The sequence below is a fragment of the Ostrinia furnacalis genome, unplaced genomic scaffold (genome assembly GCF_004193835.3).
Source record: "Ostrinia furnacalis isolate ACB-3 unplaced genomic scaffold, ASM419383v2 OfSCF6787, whole genome shotgun sequence".
Lineage (NCBI taxonomy): Eukaryota > Metazoa > Arthropoda > Insecta > Lepidoptera > Crambidae > Ostrinia > Ostrinia furnacalis.
Window position 1 is genome coordinate 139100 of NW_021137026.1, and position 20751 is coordinate 159850.

Sequence of the window (20751 nt, forward strand, 5' to 3'; positions counted from 1 at the left end):
TATGTTCAGCAGTGGACGTCCTGTGTCTGAAATGATGATGACGATGACACTACATACAAGGACCCCAGATCGTCAATCAGAGTTGCTATCGACTCTGTCTAAAATGCTGTAACCATTAAATGAAAATTTCTCTAGCTTTAGTACAGAAAACTCTCTGTAGAAAACTACTTTTCCATAGAGATATTAATTAGAACCATCATGCGCAATAAGCAAGGGCGTCCGCGGAAGACCAGCTTCGTGACTTGCCCTTTTGAGCATGTCACGATATATGCTGAGCGGGTGCCTATTGGCACAGCTTTTTCTCACTTTTACCTCTTTGTTTTAATAGCTTACATAATCTGTTGTTTTTTTTCTCTAATGTGTCTTTTTTATTGTGTCAAAAAAAAACATATTTTTGGACTCCATTGGTCTTGAATGACACCTTCTTGTAATTATTTTCCTTTTAATTCCAGATAAGCTGAAGATAGATTTTTAAATGTAACTTAATTTTTCCAATTCCTCCTCCCCAGGAATGAATAAGCTTTAATTAGGGATTTGAATCGTTTGCAATTACCAAGTCCCCGTGTCCAGTTTGTCATGGTAATTAAGGGGGATTGTACATTGTCACGGGACCACATAAAGTTGTATGAATGCGGTTTTTTTGCGCACCGACATTGAATGGATTCCAATTTAAATTACCGGCAGGCTTTTTTGAAAATTTTGAATTAATTTGACGTGGTTTTCAATTAATGCGGTAAAATTATAAAATACTAATGTCTAGGTTTTTACTAAAGTCATTCGGTCTTTGTTATTTTGAACTTCTACGGGCGAAGAAGATATTTTACATAGGGTTGCGGATATAATATTTTTAAAATTTTTTAAGCACTTGTTAAATGATACTTTTTTAAGCACTAATTCGTGCCATAAAAATATTAATGACAACAAATTAAGGTCTTTATCTAGTTCAGTGCTATTTTAAGACCAATTATTTCGGTTACGGCTGTTAAACAACGAATTAAACAATTAATTAAGTAATTATTTTGTAGTTTTTAGGAATTTTACAGCTTTGACTTTGCAAGGTGATAAAAAAGTTTGATATCAAGTTCGTCCAAGGACCTACCGTAACATCCATTGGGTTGTACAGTCAACATTAATACTTTCACTGGTTGAGTTTTTATTGGCCGTCAAACTGATCCTGGCTACACAGGAGTTGCAGCGGTGGGAACGAAAGGTGGGAATAGTCCCGTATGTGAAAGTTTGTGAAGGTCAATGAATTTTTATAACGCGAAAATCGAGCGGTTATTGACGTTATGTAATTTGATAATCTTACAAAGGCTCATACTTCAGAATAGCACATTGGTTATATGAGTAGATATATAGTACTTTATATCGAAATCTAATTAATGAATCATTCGAGTAGTTGATTTTGAAAAACAACCTTCAAATGCCTTCAAAAGTAAGATATAAGTAATTAGATACTCCATACAAACTCAATGGAGAAACTCCATTTCAAAGGTCCATAAAATTGAACAGATTGTCATTATCATATCATCATCAGTAGGCCTAGGATGCGCGCCGTGATAACTTTTATCGACGTAAAAATGTATGGGCAAAATCGATAAAATGGCGTGATAACCGCTTATCGCGGCGCGCATCTTAGGCCTACTGGTCATTTGGTCTCCACTGCAGCTACACAATCCTCTCCAATTTGCTAGAGGCATGTTTAGCTAGGCTAGGATTTGATCTACACTCCCCACACTGGCCAGACGGGTGGGGGAGGTAAATGGAATTAACTCTATCATACAGACATTATTACTGCCGACTGTACCACCATTAAAGTCAAAGGTGGGGTGAAAGGAATGGCAGGTGCACCATCCACAGGCTGCTCAAATTTTCACGATGATTTATTTAATTACTGCGGCAATTAAGTTTGATTTTTTGCTGGTAATTTATTGGCGTGACGTCTACGCATGGGAGCGCAATGTGTGGAGCGAGTAAAAAGAGGCACATTCGGTTTTGGGTTTTTTGAAAGTAATAAATATTTTTTAAGAGCTGCTGTAACGGTGCTTGTAAAGGGTTAAAAAAATCACCATATTAGATTGCTTGATGGCGATTCATACGCAAAAGTCTAAAGCTACGGTGGCGGGAAAAAATCAAGATGCCACTTTTGTGCGTATTAAAAAAGAGGGTCTATTTTGCTAGGTTCTTGCAGTAGGCATGTTGTCGTATTCATATTGTTTAGGTTGCTTACGCCCATATTCACAAATGATGAAGCAGCAAATCGAACGCACAGCGTTGAATAGAGCTCTGTGATTGGTTCGTGTGTCACCCTGTGCGTCCACGCGCACTGTGAGACCTCATAGTAATGTTTGTGAATACGGGCGTTAGATGTGACCTTTGCATATACATACTACTTACTACGATACTTATGCAAAAATTATGGTAAATTTTTAAATGTAAACTATTGTGTTGCATTGACTGCTAGTGCCACAATGCATTTAAATTACTCTTAACTGGTCGATTGGATGATCATTTATTAGGTGTTACGGTATTCATGAATAATATGCAGCACTTAATAATTTTAAATTTATCTCGCTCCAATTTATTAAGGCTTGGTATTTCTGCTAAAGTAGGTATTTCGCGCTGTCAAAATCTGCGCGCGCAATACTTCGCCGAAGACAGCGCGCCAAAGAGCTCTCGCGGCTACACAGTGTAGAAATACGCAGTTTAGAAATACGCAGTTGGTTAGGTTAGGTTGACTTCCTTCCGTTCAAGCGTCACAGTCACAGCACTTTCTAATACAAATCATATCCAAGTGATACAAATTAAAACAACTTTCAAAATTTTTGGGAATATATTTTAGAATCGAATAAATATAAATTATAACTGCCAAAGTAAACACGGTTCAAAGAGGCGTGGCGTCACCCGTTCTTCCGGAAGTTCCGCGCCGGGTAAAAGAATTTCAAGATTACGTCACCCGACCTATCGGTAGATCCTCGGGAGCTTGAGCGATTGGAAAAACATTTTATGATCAGTTACTCGTAGTAGCGATTATTTAGAGCTTGGATAATAAATTATAGTTGTTGCAATTCACAAAGCTTTGCATGTGGTTAATTACATTAATCAGCACACGCATCAATTTTCTTCAGTCTTTTTGTTTATTAATAAATAAAAATATCATACTAAAATTGCATACATCATATTTCACATATTTGTTTGTATTGGTCTGGGTGTTTTCTTTCCATAATGTATGTATAACGTATGTACGGGGCTCTGTATCGAAAATCACTATGAGCAATAAGCATCACACACGGTTACCTGGAGTGCATTACCGCAGCAAAAAGCTTGCCATCTTAAATGAACGGTATAATATCGAGGTTTCGTCAGTACAGTTGCGAACAAAGGTGTTTGTATAGTGTAGTTGAGTTGAGAGGTCAGATTATTGAAATAATTTATTTTTTAAATACTTACATTTTAAAAATAATTTACATTACAGATAATGAGAGGATGACATTGCAAGGTGGTGCCAGTCCAGTCTTAAATCCGTTGATATATGCTGCATCTGCCATGTTTTTGGCTAAAAGATTCTTCTATCTTGCAGTTTAGACTTTTATTACAGACCTCAGACAGTATTTTTGGAAAAATTTTACGCATGGTGGAGGAAGGGACGCTCTAGAGCAGTGGTTCTTAACCGGTGGTCCGCGGACCACTGGTGGTCCCTGGAGGCATTCCAAGTGGTCCACGATGTGCACTTGCACACCTTGGTCAAAACCACTTTTAACTGATTTTTGCAGTCAAACTGGTTATGACTGATTATGATGTGGTCCCTGACAAGACAGAAATTTGGTAAAATGGTCCCTCATGACTTAAAGGTTAAGAACCACTGCTCTAGAAACTCAAAACTACAAGGATACACATGAACTCCAGTTTTAAATCCGTTGATATCTGCTGCATCTGCCATGTTTTTGGCTATAAGATTCTTCTATCTTACGGCTTAGACCTTTAGCTACAGACCTTAGACAGTATTTTTGTGAAAATTCTTACGCTTGGTGGAGGAAGGGACGCTCTAGAGACTCAAGTCTACAAGGAGTCATATGAACTCCAGTTTTAAATCCGTTGACATCTGCTGCATCTGCCATGTTTTTGGCTAGAAGATTCTTCTATCTTACAGCTTAGACCTTTAGCTACAGACCTTAGACAGTATTTTTTATTATTTATTTGTGTCAGTGTGCTCGTCTTAAGAGTGTAAGACGATTGTATGTAGGTACTATTAAAATGTAATTTTAACTCATTGGTTTTGTCTCATATTGAGGAATGTACTATGTATCATGAGTAGAGTCTTCGTTTCAAGGATGCGAACGATTTAAATTTCAATAGGTAGACAAAATTGATAATTTTTAATTATCAAAAATTTAAGCTTTCTCCAGTAACACTGATATTATTATACTGTGACTCATCAAAGTCATCATTGTCAAAAATATTGACAAATCACGAACTGTCACGGCCAAAAAACTGACACGCGTCCGTCCTCCGTAAGCGCCACCGCGCGACTGATTGAGATTGTCCAAGCCGTCATGGACGATTTTTTCCACATTTTTTAACATAGTAACTAAATAAGACGCAATATCAAAATTTCATCCGTTAAAAGCCCTCAAGTTATTTCTGAACTTTAGTTTAGTAAAAGATTTAGAATCTCAAATCGCTTATTTTAAAAATAAAACCATAAATAGAAAACGAATAGAGGTAACTTTGGGAATTTATTCTATCGAGTCAACTTCATCAAATCGTGTTTCCATCCGTTAATAGCCCTAGAAAATATCCTCAACTATGCCCAATAAAAATCTTAGCCTTTAATTTTACTGTTTAGTACCTCAAAAATGAAAAATGAAAACCTCATTTTCGCNTAATAGCCCTAGAAAATATCCTCAACTATGCCCAATAAAAATCTTAGCCTTTAATTTTACTGTTTAGTACCTCAAAAATGAAAAATGAAAACCTCATTTTCGCCATTTTCTCTGCTACCCGGCCTTAACCTAAAAACATAAAAAATCGCGTTTAACGATTGGTAAGAAATTAAAGCACTTAAATGCACTCCCATTAATAAAAAGGACGTGTGGCGTTTATTGTTTTTGATAAATTTAATATTTATCTTAGTAATATTATAGGTTACCATAATATTTACGGCTTAACCCGCTCGGGACACCATGTGCAGCGGTAGGCAACAGGTGGCGAGCGCGAACTGACAGGGCTGTCACTTCGAGTTTGAAAACAAAATAGTCACGATTCTTTTGTTTTTATTTTAGTGTGGTAACGTCATTTTAGGAATGTGTTTCAGTTTGTGTTTGAAGTTTTGTTTTATTTTCTAAAATTTAATAACGGCGGATTATACAATGTTCGTGAACGTGCATGATTGTAAGCAAATGAAAAAAAAAACAGTGAAACATCACTTTTTAAGTTCTTTCAAGAAGTCAAGTTTCAGTAAAGTCACAATTTTTACTGAAACTCAAGGAAATGGGGGATACATTATTATTAATCATCACCCATTGTCATTAATTGAATGTTTTTGATTTTATCATAAAGATATTTACTTGACACTGACAAGGTGCAAACCGCAGAAGCCATTATCCAAATATAATGTTGTTATTATGTTCCGATTCATTCATCATTACAATTTTCAATTAATTATTTAAGTAGTTCATTAAGTTACAAATATATTTTTTCATTTCAGCCCCAACGCAGCAGACTGAAGAACAAAAACATTTATTAATTTTCTTTTGATTGCCAGCCTCACTATGATCTGAGTTGCCAGCCCTACACATCTCAAGGGTCGCGTGCGCCGGTCGGTACAACTACAAGCCGATTTACTATAATAGTGGGGAGGGTTTAACGGCTAATTGAATCGTAGACCTCAGGCTACCAGGAGTAGCCTCAGGCTGGTAATGAAGACCTCGTAATAATTGCTGCTTATGCGCAAAATAGAAAGGGAATAGATTGAGGTATGCTACTGACACTTCTTATAAATTCAAAAGGACCTCCTACTTTTTTTGAAGTCGGTTACCATGAAAACGGAATGAAGGTCGAATAAAGACAAGACCACCAAAATTTTTTCGGTTTGTCATCATACACTCTTGTAGCGGAGTTTTGTGTAGACTTGACACTGTATAAGTTTGTTGTCGACACGACAAGAAGAAGATCAAAATTTCTTGCAAGGCTTTTTGGCATCTGGAGCTCCGTTCACAATGAATCAAATCAGCGTATCTACCTACTATCTTTTCTATGTTTGTCTTGTTATTCCTTTGGTGCATCTCCCCTTCAGCTTTCTAGCCCTGAATAAGTTATTAGTTTATTTAAATACTGAAATAAGAATTCGTAGTTTTAATTTAAAACTTTTTACTCACGCGCATCTTGAGCTTAATCTTATCATTAAAGAAACTAAGCTACTGCTGCAGCTACATCCAGATTACACACAATGAAGTATCTGTACTTATGTGATGACCCTGGGAAGTCCACTCAAAATGTACCTACGTCGGTACGTTGTACATTTCACATGCATTCCAGCTTTGTCACATATTTTACCTGCTCGAGCAACATTCGACATTTTGTTTTGCAACTGTATTCACGTGTATTCTAACTTGATCTCGCGTGAAATATTTCTTTATATTGCGGTATTCATCCAAAGGTGTCTCCGACTAACTGGACACACTAACAATGTTAAAAAATAGATCCAAGGAACCCGGAATGATATATCGTCTTATTAGGCGCACGCGCAGCGCAGCTGCTCGCCCGGTGTATCGATATGGGACCTTCACTAGCACATTTGATTTGAGACTGTAATCAGTTTTACATACGAATTTGCTACTGACAACTCTATTTTGAGTTACGACGTTATTCTTTAAGTAAAGGGTTTTGTTTTTATTACACCTACCTGTGTTCAAGGCGCTTAAAGTGCCGTATTTATCAATATTAATATCAATGCCCGATATTTATTATTGCCGATAAAAGCTATATTATTATTTGTTACAGGAAATGGTAATTTTGTTGATGGTGCATTTTGGTTCTAAAAGGTGTTTTTTGTTGAACGTAATTGAAGAGGTACTTACGTGGATCAAGGATTTTAAGGTGCATTATATTGATAATATCCTTCTTTTGAGATCCGTATTGGGTTGAAGGTATCAATTTGCATATCAAAATATTTCAGTCATCCTATCATCGCCTTCTGTTAGCATTTTTTTTTATGTAACAACAGTCTCCCTAAAAAGCTTTTGTTACAATAAAATAACTGTTGGTTCTTTTAACATAAACTTTTGATGAAGGGTCAATTCTGTTTAAGAAATATATTTTCATATTTCTGAATAAGTACCCAGAACTGGTATTTAACAGTTCGAAGTAAATGTTTTTTTCATTTTTCGGGCTTTTTCATCCACTCTCTGCCTGAACCAGCATCTTTTTGAGCGACAGAGCAGGTAATACAACAAGTAATGCAATATATTCGTAGTCGTCTAAACCTTTGTAAAAATGCATACCTTGCCTTTATCCAAGCCCTTTCAATTGATACCTTCTTAAAGTCCACTTCAAGGCAGCGTAATAAGCCTTAATCACGATTCCACCTGAACTCCTGACCCGGCGAGCCTAATCCGATCATTACCACTGGATTGCCAACATTCCAAACTGATATCTTAATACATTTGTATTTTGTACAACATAACGTGGTATTAAGCTTTACTACAAAGCGTAGGGACGTGGAAAATATATCGACAAAGTTATATGAATATTATAGATTACATCGATAGACTATATTTTAAAAGATGAAATTATGGGCAAGTCAGACAGTTGTGTGCAGACCAGACAGAAACTAAGCAGACATTTAGGCTGAGTTGCACCATCTTATTTTAACTTTAAACGTCAAAAATCTGTTAAACTTCATACAAAGCACGTTATTGTTATCTTATCAATAAAGTAAGTTGGTGCAACTCAGTCTTAGTAAAACGGAAAACTGCGTCAGCTAAGGGAGTTAAGCGAAACTAACTCTAAGGATGGGTTGCACCACCTAACTCTAACGGTAACTATGACGATAACCGGTGCTTTTTATATGGAGTTTGACAGATTTTTGACGTTTGTCAAAGTTAAAGTAAGATTACACCCTTAGTCTGCAACCCGCATTAGGTTTAAAAATATCGAAGATGAGTTATCTCTATAATTGTAAATATTATAAACTGTTGACAGAAAATGTTAAATAATAAGTCAGTCAGGGAGAAATAACCTACATAACATGTTACCCTGCTTAATGCAAACTGAATAATAATGTAAATACATTTTTTTAAAGACACAATGAAACTTGTATCGATATTTTTGACAAACAATACCGACAGTTTTCCCAACTCTATGCTCAATGGACTAGCATCAAAGCATTTTAGAATAGAAGCTAAATATATTGTTAGAGTAGTTATTAAATGGTGTTGGAAATTAAACATATTATGGTAATCGTGGATCCTATTATAGCCTCAAGGTGTTTGTAGAGAACCTGGTGCTTGGAATAGTGAAATGAAGGAACAGGTGTGCGATGGGGTGAGTCAAATTATTTATTGATGAAGAAAACCAGAGCTTTATGGAAAAGTTTAAGTTCATTCATAGTAATGAAGAAATTCGAATTCTATATGGTATTTATACTGTCTACAAAACAATTAAAGCCATTTTTGACTGCACTTTGACAACCCCAAACACATTGGGGAGTGGCCAAATCCTCCATTTCATCATTTCAGCCATAGGACGTCCACTGCTGAACATAGGCCTCTCCCAATAATTGATCGATTGGTATCGGCCTGCGTCCAGCGCCTTCCTATTACCTTTATGATGCCATTCTCCATTTGGATCTGGCAAATTAGAGGGAGTCGTGCTCTTGCCTGGATGCGAGCGGTGCATGATCGGTCTTTGTGGAAATCTTTGGGGGAGTCCTTTGTCCAGCGGTGGACGTCTTTCGGCTGAAACGAAGGAACGAACGAACGAACGTGCTCTTGAAGCGGAGACTAAATGAATGACCTGATGACAACCCCAAGGTTTAACAAGCTTTAGTAAGTATAGAAACAACTTGCAGTGTATAAATAACTAAAAAATGTGAATAATTCCAATAAAAAAGGTTGATTACTTGGAACAATTTTCCAATGATCACATTCCTAACTAGTTTGTGTTGTCTGTATCGTCTATTGCATTCTATGACCCTACCTTACTATTAGAGGATTCACCTGTGCGCTCATGTTAATAATACAGTGCAGCTAGGTTCAGAAGAATTAGTCAGAGTTTATATTAGTCCAAATTCCCAGGTTAGGTTTACTTGCACAGAGGCCATGAGCGCAAAAAAGGAAAACATATTTTTTAATTGATCGTTATTATTTAACATTTTTCATAAAATTTTCCTCTGCCCTAACATGGTTTTGGAAAAACCTTGAACCAATAGGTAATTTGATGTCCAGTCAACACCACCGTATTCAGAACAAGAGCAAAGTCATAAGGAATGAAGGAGAAGTTAGTTCGTGAGGCCTGCAAGTGTGAAAGCATAACTGCAGCAAATACACTAGGCATTTCCAATTTGGAAGTTTACTAACTAACACAAGCGCATTAAGAGAGCCCAAAATCCTTACTTTTCTCAATTATACATAATAAGAGCGACTCTATCTTCTCCCTTTAGCCTGGGTTGCGATTATGCATGGTTGGACGTTGGCTTTGCATTTTTCTTTGCAGGATGGTAGACCACTTCTTCTTAATCGACTGTTACAATACAAATATTATTTTGGTCCTTGTTTATGACCCACAATTACAGCATGTAGCGCCACTGTATTCCCGTGTACTATGGCGTGTGGTGGCAGGTACAAAACGCTAGCAATCCCGTGAACATCTGCTGTACAAAAAGCGCGCCATATCGGGACGGCACACGCCACCTTTGTTCTTGTGGAAATGAGGCGGCCATTTAATGCTGCATTTTAGTTAGAAAGGAAAGCGATGATTAGAAGTAATAAGTTATGCATTTTTTGCAATTTGGCCTTAAATATTTATGTTAGCTCAACTAATGTTTCGGGAAGTTCGGAAAAGTAACCTAAGCGAGAGCTTGGAAGAAGAGCTTATAATGTGAGCTAGGCAGCTTCAAAATTCTAATTTATTATAGTCTTTATTTACAGGTTTACAACAATTTGTTCTATTTTACTGACTTTTCTTTTATTTCATCATCATCGTCATTTCAGTCATAGGACATCCACTGTTGAACATAGGCCTTCCCCTTCTTCGACTTCGACTTCAATGTTGACCGCTTGGTAGCGGCCTGCGTCCAGCGCCTTCCTGCTACATTAATTTATGATGTCTTTGGTCCACCTTGTGGGTGGTCGACGTCTCACGCTGTGTTTTCCGGTACGTTCCTTTACTTGTAATATAAATAAATACTTTCCTACTCTACTAATATTTTGCTATAATTTAATAAGTAGGTACATATTATAACAGGTCTATAAATTGGTGTATCTGTATTATCTTATCTATTCCAAAGCTCGTAAAGACAAAATTAAAAACAAGGTGGTCTAATTTTCAATTACCGAACGAAATTAAGTAATAAACATGAGTCGCTTGGTTAAACTTTGAAAGGCCGTGTATACATGCGTGAGAGGTTAGGAAAAACAAAATAAAAGCTTACAACGTTGAACAACTAACGAATGCAAATTATCCTATACATGGTGCTAAAATGTAACGAGTAGTAACGACCCAACCGAAGTATTATATTTAAGCTATGCACACGGTGGTAAATTAAACAAGTCCTTAATGGAATTTTACAGGTTGTTATTTAATTTAGCATTAAGCTATTATTGTTATCAATAACATTTAATATTTAATCGTCATTTATAACGGAATAACATTTTCTTCATGCAACTTCTTCCTTTGGATATTAATAGAAATATTTTAAGGGTATAAAATGTTTTGTTAACTTAGTTCATCATCATCATCATCATTTCAGCCACAGGACGTCCACTGCTGAACATAGGCCTCCCCCAATGACTTCCACATCGCACGGTTGGCAGCGGCCTGCATCCAGCGGCTTCCTGTACCTTTATTTCCTCCCTTGATTCAACTTAGTTATGATCATATTATGCACCAACAAAATATAAAGACATTTAAAGTCGACGAACAACTAAAAGAAAGAGCTTCAATTACAAGGAAAAGATGACAGACGAATTTTACTGCAATCGTTACAAACATAATTGTGATATTTGAACTAAAATAGTAAGACACGGGTCTTAACGCGACGTTTATTAATGAGTTACATTATGTACTCACGGCTTGACGTTTCGGCTGCAGCCGTGGTCACAAGCAGACTAAAATATTACTAAAATAGTAAGACAAGGAAGACCCGTGTCTTACTATTTTAGTTGAAATGGAACGCGAAAGTTTAAAATGTGATATTTGAATCAATCAAAAGCTAACATATCGAATCATGACTTTATTAAAGGGGTGAAAGGCATCTGAAAAGGGGTATCTAAAAACCATTATTATATAGAAAAATGAGAAATGTTCTCTACCTGTCCCGCGATAGATCTATTAAAGTAAAAAATCTAATTAAGGCAGCCCTTTTTGCCCGCACTAGTGGGTGGGTTAAAAAAGGTAAACACGGTCACCTGCGCGCGCCGAGATTGGCAGGTGGTGCGCACGCGCATCTGCGCCGTGTGTGAAGGGTGACCATGGTGTGGGGTTTTGGAAGACGATCAGGAAAAAGTCAAGACCGTATTTTTTATTTCAGCCCGATTTTCTAGACTTATTGATCAGGAAAAAGTAAAGACGAAGTAACTCGGGTTGATGAATTTCAGCAATTATTTTGTATTTAGGCGCAGGCAGCGGCGATTGTAGATTTGCTTCTGGTAACAAAGATATTGGTCGCCGACCGGTGATTTGAAAGAAAGAAATTGATTGATTGATTTATTGATTGATTGACACGAGGTTTGCTTTCCGATTTTGTGAACCTAGTAATTTTGATCCACTTGAGTGTGAAAACAACAACAAACAAAGGGCGTTTATATTAATTTACTTTTTTTTATAAGTACTTAACATTACATTATATTCAGTGTCTATTTATAAACCTTCAACGATTACGTAATCAGAGATCCCTTCATAGTTAAAAGTACAAACTATTATGTACGCGTTTTACAGAAAACGTACCCACCCCAAGAACTCGCGTTCATCGTCCACCCGCTAGAGCGGCGCCACTTTACCGCGTCCTCAATAAGTTCTCATTTCCTTTGACATTTTTATACTTTATCAGGTTCAACTTTTTTCTCTTATCATGAGCATTAAACTTGATAATCTCCGCTATTTAATTCCAACTTCTCGTTACATAGATGCGTCACAAGCAGGTTCCATTCTCGTAGATTGCAATGAAGCGGCAATAGTTATGGAAGTGTGAGAAAGGGCTAAGATCCTCTGTGTTTACCACCTGCGCAGTGTCTTCTTATTTCACCCCTGCACATGCTCCTTGTAAATGCGCGCGATGAGTTTATAAATAAAAAACAGTTTGTTATTGAGTTTGAAATGCAAAAATTAAAATACACCAGGGTTGAGCTTTTTTTAAATAGTCACATTATAATTTCAAATGAGCACGCCGAGTGTGACATTTGAAAATTCTGACATTTCCCTTATTAAAATGCCTGAATAAATAGGGACAATTGGTAAGTTGGGATAATTTGCGACACACACCGCGTTTAAAATTCGTGACATGGAATATTACCATAAAGGTATAATTAAAATTTCCGAAGGATATAAAAGTGATAAATAAACACATAATTTTAATAAGATTGACACTCGTCGGCGGATTACAAAAACGTCCTTATACATAAGCGTAAATAAAGTGCTTATGTTCTGCGCACCTTGTAATACTGTGTATGTATTATCGCGAAATATACGCAATCAAGTTTAACAATGTGGCATCTTATGTGGTTGAAAAACTAATGAATCGAAATACACTCGACATCAAATAAATCGCACCTCCCGCGACAATCATTTTCAAACGTATGCATCCCCACTTCTCACCAATATTGGCACCATTTAAAAGCCTAGTTCTAACCTTCATTTCATTAAAGGAAAGGTTTTTACCCCAAAAAATTGTCTAGGGAAGGATCCAGTCTCACTTCTTCAAAAAATAGGTAGTTACGCTAAAGCCAATTTTTATGGCTATAAAACTGTTAAGTTGGGATTAATCGCTATCCATCTGTTAAAGAGGACACGTGAGATCATTATTTGGTTTTATAACCATAAAAATTGGTCTAATTGATACCATAGGTGGGCCCAAAATGAGGTATTTTTTCAAGTCACATTTATGGTATATGTTAATCATTTATTAAGAAATTAAATGTGTTTTTCTTTAAGGATATTTATTGGGCTTTCAAATAACACCAATATTGTTGGGGCACCATGATTGTGTCAGAAGAAAATCGTTAAAGTTCCCGTCGCGGAAGGTGCGGTTTATTTGATGTTGAGTATATATGTGCTGGATAGTGTTTAATAATTATTGTTAAAAAATTGATTCCTTATTGGTAATATACAGTGTGTCCGGGCATGTAGTGATCAAACTTTAAAGGCGTAATCTATGAACAATTTTATCGATGAAAATACTTCAAATTTGGGGCTTGACCCATTTCTCGAAAAATTACATCGATTTAAGTTTTTAATTTTTAGTTTACACCTCTTCTTTAAAAAACAAGTGAAAGCGTGGGTAGCTTAACATTAATAGGCAAATATTTTATATCATGCGATAGCCAATAAAATTATCTATTAGTAGAAGAAGAAAACAGACACAAATTTCATACATTTTATGGGAGTAAGAATGGATTGAATTACAAAAATACATTACTTTTTTCAGTTCTTTTTCAGTTATTTTCCAACACAAGAAAAACCAGGTCGTTAAGGTATGTTTTATTTGCATTGTATTATTAGTATTTGAGCTATTCTGCAAAACGAATGTAAATTTATTAGTCTACGTCTATTAGTTTTGACGTAATTGTTGAACAAAGATACCCCTTCCCAGCGGTTTCCATAGCGCACGCGACATGCGAAAATGCACTGCCTGAAAGAATCACACAACCTATTCCGATTACTATGGAAACCGCTGGGAAGGGGTATCTTTGTTCAACAATTACGTCGAAACTAATAGACGTAGACTAATAAATTTACATTCGTTTTGTAGAATAGCTCAAATACTAATAATACAATGCAAATAAAACATACCTTAACGACCTGGTTTTTCTTGTGTTGGAAAATAACTGAAAAAGAAGTGAAAAAAGTAATGTATTTTTCTAATTAAATCCATTCTTACTCCCATAAAATGTATGAAACTTGTGTCTGCTTTCTTCTTCTACTAATAGATAATTTTATTGGCTATCGCATGATATAAAATATTTGCCTATTAATGTTAAGCTACCCACGCTTTCACTTGTTTTTTAAAGAAGAGGTGTAAACTAAAAATTAAAAACTTAAATCGATGTAATTTTTCGAGAAATGGGTCAGGCCCCAAATTTGAAGTATTTTTATCGATAAAATTGTCCCTAGATTTTGCCCTTAAAGTTTGATCACTACAAGCCCGGACACACTGTATATTTGCAAATGTGTTGCGTGTGACGATCATCTATTAAATGGACCGACGACCATAATAGTCGAACGGATTACGAATAGTGGTAGGTCTTGCTTCTTCATCCAGAGGCCTTAGAGGTAGTGACTGAATGAAGGCAATAAATAGCCTTCTTTGAGGAAGGTTTACTTCCAATAGTGGTTAACCGTTGACTGAAATGATGATAGTGAATGTTCTTACCTGTTCGCACTTGAGCCAGAATATGACAGTGCTGCCTGGTCTCCGGAGCTGGCCCTCGCTCAACTTCTGTTCAGCCAGGATCTCGCTGTGAAGCCGTCCAGTCTTCAGCCACACTTCTATTGACCTGCGAAGAAGAGAAATTACTTATTAAGAAGATGTTAGACGTACGTCGTACACATGGTAAGTACGGTCGAACGCACATCGGGCTAGGATGCGCGCCGTGATAAAATGCTATCGATGATTTAGGCCCAAAACACACGGTAAAAGACGCAGAAACTTAGATGCAACTCAAAATTAACTTTCAGTTGCAGTTGCGTTTCACCGTCTGTTCTGGGCCTGAGAGACCACACATGACGCGACCAGTTTGAAACCGGTTTAAAATTGCCACACAAAGGAAAGTACCTAGAAGTTGCAGTTTCGTTGCAATTGCGTTTCTGGGCCATAGAAGACCAAATAGGTAACTCAATTAAAGAAAACAAATAAGAAGTAGAATCTCTCATTAGGTTATTGTCTTCAGTCTAGCTAGACATATAAAAAAGCTCTTGTCACCCACATGCAATACAATCCGTGCCGGTCAACGGCTTAGCGCCGCCGCACACTGGGCCACCGATAACTAGCCACTACAAAGCCACTCATGGCCACCACAAGTTGGATCTCATAGATTACTCGATAGCGGCCATTCATAGTGTTTGGCGACACCATACATAACACAAAGAGTCATATGAGTTTCATAAAATACAGTCTCAATTTTGAAGCTGCTTCAAAATGCATGCAAGCAGTCTTGTACATACATCTTATCCAAACAATGAGTATAGGTAGGTAATGACATAACTAAACTCAGTCAATCAGACGTATTTAACCTCCTGGGGCCTGGCGTCATATATTTATTACATAAAACAGAAAAATATAAATCAACGCTATCTGTTGAAATTTACCAGAACTTTTACGTTAGTTAGTTAGATGATGCATCTGTCCATCATTCTTAGCTGTGATTGGCCAGTGAAGTGACATTTATATTTTTTTATCTTTAATTGAACTAGCGACGGCGCCGCGACCGAAAACAAGTGGTTAGTAATTATGAGATTTTTACTAAAATATGAACGATTTCTATAAGCCTTTGTTATTATTAGTTTTAGGATTTGAACTGTTATTTATCTGAGTATCACTGATTGTGGAAATACGTATGAAAACTACGTAAACCATGGTGAAATCTAAATGTCATACAGGTATTACAAGAGGTCCCAATTACTAGTGTAAACTGACAGAGCCCAGTGTAATACCTGTATGACATTATACATTTTCTATTAAATAGCATGCAATCTGATATTATTTTCTAATTTGTTTAGGTAGATATAAGCGAATATAACATATTAGAATACTCAAAACTCGATTTTACTAGTAAAATCGGCCCAGAAGTATTATCAACACCTCAAGTCACTTTGATTTTTTTAATGAAATTAAAATAATTTCATTAGGCACTTAATCAAATCGTTTTTTAATTTTTATTATTGCTATTGACCTTATCTACATCACATAATGTTAATTATACTTTGGTGTGATGCATTTACTTATCAAGAGAATTTTTTAATTTGAGTCATCCAAATGAAATGCAATAAAATTTGAAATAAAATTTAAAAAAAAAATAGAGATGCAATGTTATCGCCCAAAAATGACATAAAACTTGATAAAGAATCTATCTAGCTACATTGTAACGAAAAAATACTTAAAAATATCAATATTTGCATCCACTGCATAGAAAAAACTAAGTACAGGCAGAAAAAAAAATTAAAATATAGCAAAAAAAATTTTGGAAACTCAATATATTTGAAAAATCGATTTAAATTCATTGTAGGTATTCAAGAAACTTAACTAAGAATTACTTTTGTGTAATTGATAACGGGACATCCTGTACATGAAACAAAAAAATCGTAGACATTGGGAACCGATGTCATAAATATATGACATTGAGAAAATTGTCGTTTTCCAGATAATTTATTTTATTTTATTTTTTAAGATAATTAAATCAATCATTAATACGATTTGGATAGTTTTCATATGAATTCTCGATAAAAAATATTCCCGGGCCCCAGGAGGTTAAGATAGGCGCTGATGAGGTAGCGATTTTATATTAAGTAGGTAGTTCACAAATGCCAAATATTGGCCTAAATTAAATAAAGGTTTTTCATTTTTAGTTTTCAATAGGAGGTGATCGATGGAATTGGGTGAAATAATGCATAATCATAAGATTATATCAGCAATTTGTGACCGCCACTAGTGGCTCTGCAGTGGCCCAGTGTGCGGCAGAGTTAAGTAATAGATTTGTCCCATTCTCACGGTGTCCACAAACTGCCTATCGGGTTACCTACCAATTTGGAGCCGCGCCTGGCCGGGGCAAAAAATTACACCACATCCTACTACCCGCGTCGTAGGTAAGAGTACTTCTTGTGCTTGTTTAAGCTCGTTTAGAATGAGCGAGTGACTTGAATAACAGAGAAAGTTTTGAGAAGCAATTTGATTGGATATAAGGATAGGAAATAAGGACGGATTCTTCTGCTGATCGAGAGAGATCAAGGGTGTCTGATATGGGTGTATCCGACTCAAAGTGGAATAGTAAACAGATATGTTCTATGGGCCACCAGCTACCCATTTCCAGTCATGTCGTCTCGTTCTATCACAAAGAATCGCCATTTGATGAGAGCGAGAGAAAATACAGAAATGGGTAGTTGGAACTGTGGCCCACGTATCTTCAGCGGTGGACGTCCTGTGGCTGATATGATGATGAAAGAGGAAACATAGAAGAATTCTTCTGCTGATCGTGTGTCGTCAAACTAGAAGAGTGTCAGATATAGGTTACTCAGACTGACGACTCAAAGTGGCTTCCTAAGCAAATATACTCGTATGTAGGTACCTGTATACCGGTTAATTGAATTCTGAAAAAAATTGGGAATAGAAACCTCAGTTTGAAGAATGCAACTATTTCGCCAACCGATTAAGACCGACTTGAAAAACAAAGGTAAGATCGACTTGAAATTACATCAGGTAGACCACGTAGCGCAAAAACATATAAAATGGAATGAATAATGATGTAACGATCGTAATTAATGAAATAAAATATTGAAGTAGGTTTGTGTGTCAATTGTTAACAGTTTAACAGATTCCATAAAGAACCCAATATTAAGTTTCGCCGTCATTATACATTATGGATATCAACATTTATGATTGAGTATTGAGTATTCACCGTATTTTAAGGTTGAATGCGGTGTGCCTTGAAATCAATAACAATATCAAGTAATAAGCAAACATTCATCGTGCTTTACCGCCATTGGTATTTACACTTGCACCTAATTAAGTATGTTTATTACTCATTAAACGGTATAAATGCCCTAACAAGGCGCGTCAGAGTATCTTTAACTCACAATGAAATATTGCTAGAAAAATCGTTACGATTACTATATGTATAAATATTTATTTTATTTTCATTCTACAATATTTAAAACTAACAGAAATGATTATAAATTAGGTATAAAAACAACGGTAATTACAAGTGTAATATTCATCGTACAGTCTGCCATCAACATAAAACTTAAAGTCAATAGTGGATGTTAGATAATGTTCATGCCTTCATAGCTATGCGGTGAGCAGATTAGGAAATTGTAATCTACTTTCTGCTTGAAATTCTGAATTCACTTCCCATCCCAGGACATATAAATTACCTCGTGTCAACGTCGTATCATCAGCTGAGGTCAAAGTTTACAAATGCATCTGATTGAGATCTTCCTTTAAAGTAGTCAACTAAATTTCTATGCGGATGGTAAGATTTATTCAAGTTTATTCCATTTTCTAACCAAAGGGAACAAAAATGCACAAGTAAGTTATACGTTCCAATTTTGAATTGAATCCAGGTTCTGCCAGATTGAGATTGTTCAACTCTCTGATCACTTGACAAGCGGTGACAAAGGCACTTTATGTGGTAGGTACCTAAGTAGTTCCTAGGTCTTAACTAACAGAGAGATTTTCCAGTTCAATGCAGCTACATAATACAGTGATGATCTGGGCTTCGGCTTGACACTATTTTTTGGGACACCCTGTATATCAGACGCCCATAAAGCATATTATAACAGAAAAAAGTAAGTCTGGCAATAGTAATCCAATTTCAACTGCCATTCGAATTTAATATCTCAAACACAATACAGTAAACGCAGCACGGCCATCTCAAGTCCCCACATAAAGACATTAAGTCCGTCCCCCGTGATAATGGCCACTTAAAAACTCATAAAAGTGAACTCTAAGCCAACAGAGTAAAGACACCGCCAATTGCGCCACTTCTGCTGCAAGGCTTATGAGTATACATGGCCATAGCGTGCTCTCTGAAGGAACATCTTTAGTGTCACTATAAGACTTTTAGCTAGCCGTGACTTCTACTTGTGAACTTTTTAACGTATCGTTCGGCTTTTATTTTAAGCTCCGCTCAAATTCAATGCCAAAACAATTGAGAATGTTACTAGGTATGCAAAATTACTTGAAACCTATGTTACAGTTAAGCTTTTACATTTACAAATACATTAGTTTTTATTTCATTCAAAAATACCCAGTAGTTATGATTTTATAGGCATTCAAAGTTCGCTTTAAATATTGAGTCCCGCCGACGGTCACGTGACCCCGTGTGACGTACATTCACAGCGTCCGCTCACAAGAAAACGGATATAAACATACTAGTAGGGAATTTAGTGCAATGATTTGTATGGAGACCCCTCCACTTTGGTATAGAAGGCTCATTTTTGCAACAGTGTTTCTTTGGGTGCTCCCGAGTGGATTTCCGTCGGTAGACATCGGGAGCCCCCCCTGTGGTAGCAGGGGGAGGGGGGGCAAGTTTCCTTCCGCCGCGCTTCACTTTAAGGCCCATATCTTCAAAACTATGGGTATTAGGGCAAGTGTGGTACCATTTTCGGATAATTAAAGGATGGCGAATTCATTTCTAGAACAATCTTTTTGCCTTTTCATACAAAAAAATTGAAATATTGAGTAAAATTCACAAAAATCAAAAAGTATTTTTTTAAATAAACGTCGTTTACTTTTAAACCACTGGAGATTATCTAATAAAAAAAATATGACCTGAAAGCTACATTTATCAGGATTATAAAAATATAACATTGTATGGTACTTTTTTCGCAAAAAGTAGGTGAAAAAAATTTTTTCTTCAGGACACAGCGGGCGAATTTTATTGCGCATCGGAAAAAAATATTTATTTTATCCATGAATTCATACTATTTGGTTCATAAGCAAGCAAGGATTATTATTTTAGAATTTATTTAGAGTTGCTGGCACATCAATCTACCATAATTTGTATTTTTTCGTCAATTGATTTTGAACTCTATGTGTGAGACATAAGGTTGAAAATAGCTTAAATACATTTTAATATTGAAAATATCATAAGAAGAAAGCACTAAATAAAGAACTTTAATTTGTCTAAACGTCTTAATGATTATTATTATTTTAATTAACACTTTTATTTCTACATACTATTGTACCAGTGATTTAACGGAAAGGTAAGTGTGAGGAAAATGAGGTTTCACAATCATAGTACGGGAGATATTTTTAGCACAAAGGTTACGGCTGTGACCTTTTTAGTTGTTTTTTTCAGACAGCACCAGCTTCTGCACTACTTCTTGCACTTACATCTCACCATTTCCAGGCAAGCCTCGGCAGCTACGGGCAAACCGGTCCATGTAGGCTCCATCTTGCTATCGGCTCTGGTCCACCCCCAACCAGTCGGGTAAAGGGAAGACTGAGTCGGTTGCTTGCAACTAATCCTATACGCGAACCCCTTGGATTGATTTAATAAGTAAGTGGATAGATCTTGAACAAGGGACGACTAGAAAAGAGGACCAAAATCCCAACAGAACAGCCTAATCTGGTTTAATGACAGTTTAAAGATGCAGTAGCGG

General features: G+C 36.3%; 1 protein-coding gene across 1 annotated transcript in view; it reads right to left on the bottom strand.

The window, feature by feature from the left end:
* The window catches only part of LOC114362808 (tRNA dimethylallyltransferase), a 294388-nt gene that overhangs the window by 35980 nt on the left and 237657 nt on the right, over positions 1–20751 (bottom strand). The window contains exon 4 of the mRNA XM_028318344.1: positions 14807–14930. Coding sequence (XP_028174145.1) covers positions 14807–14930 — 124 coding nt within the window. The remainder of the gene's footprint in view (positions 1–14806; positions 14931–20751) is intronic.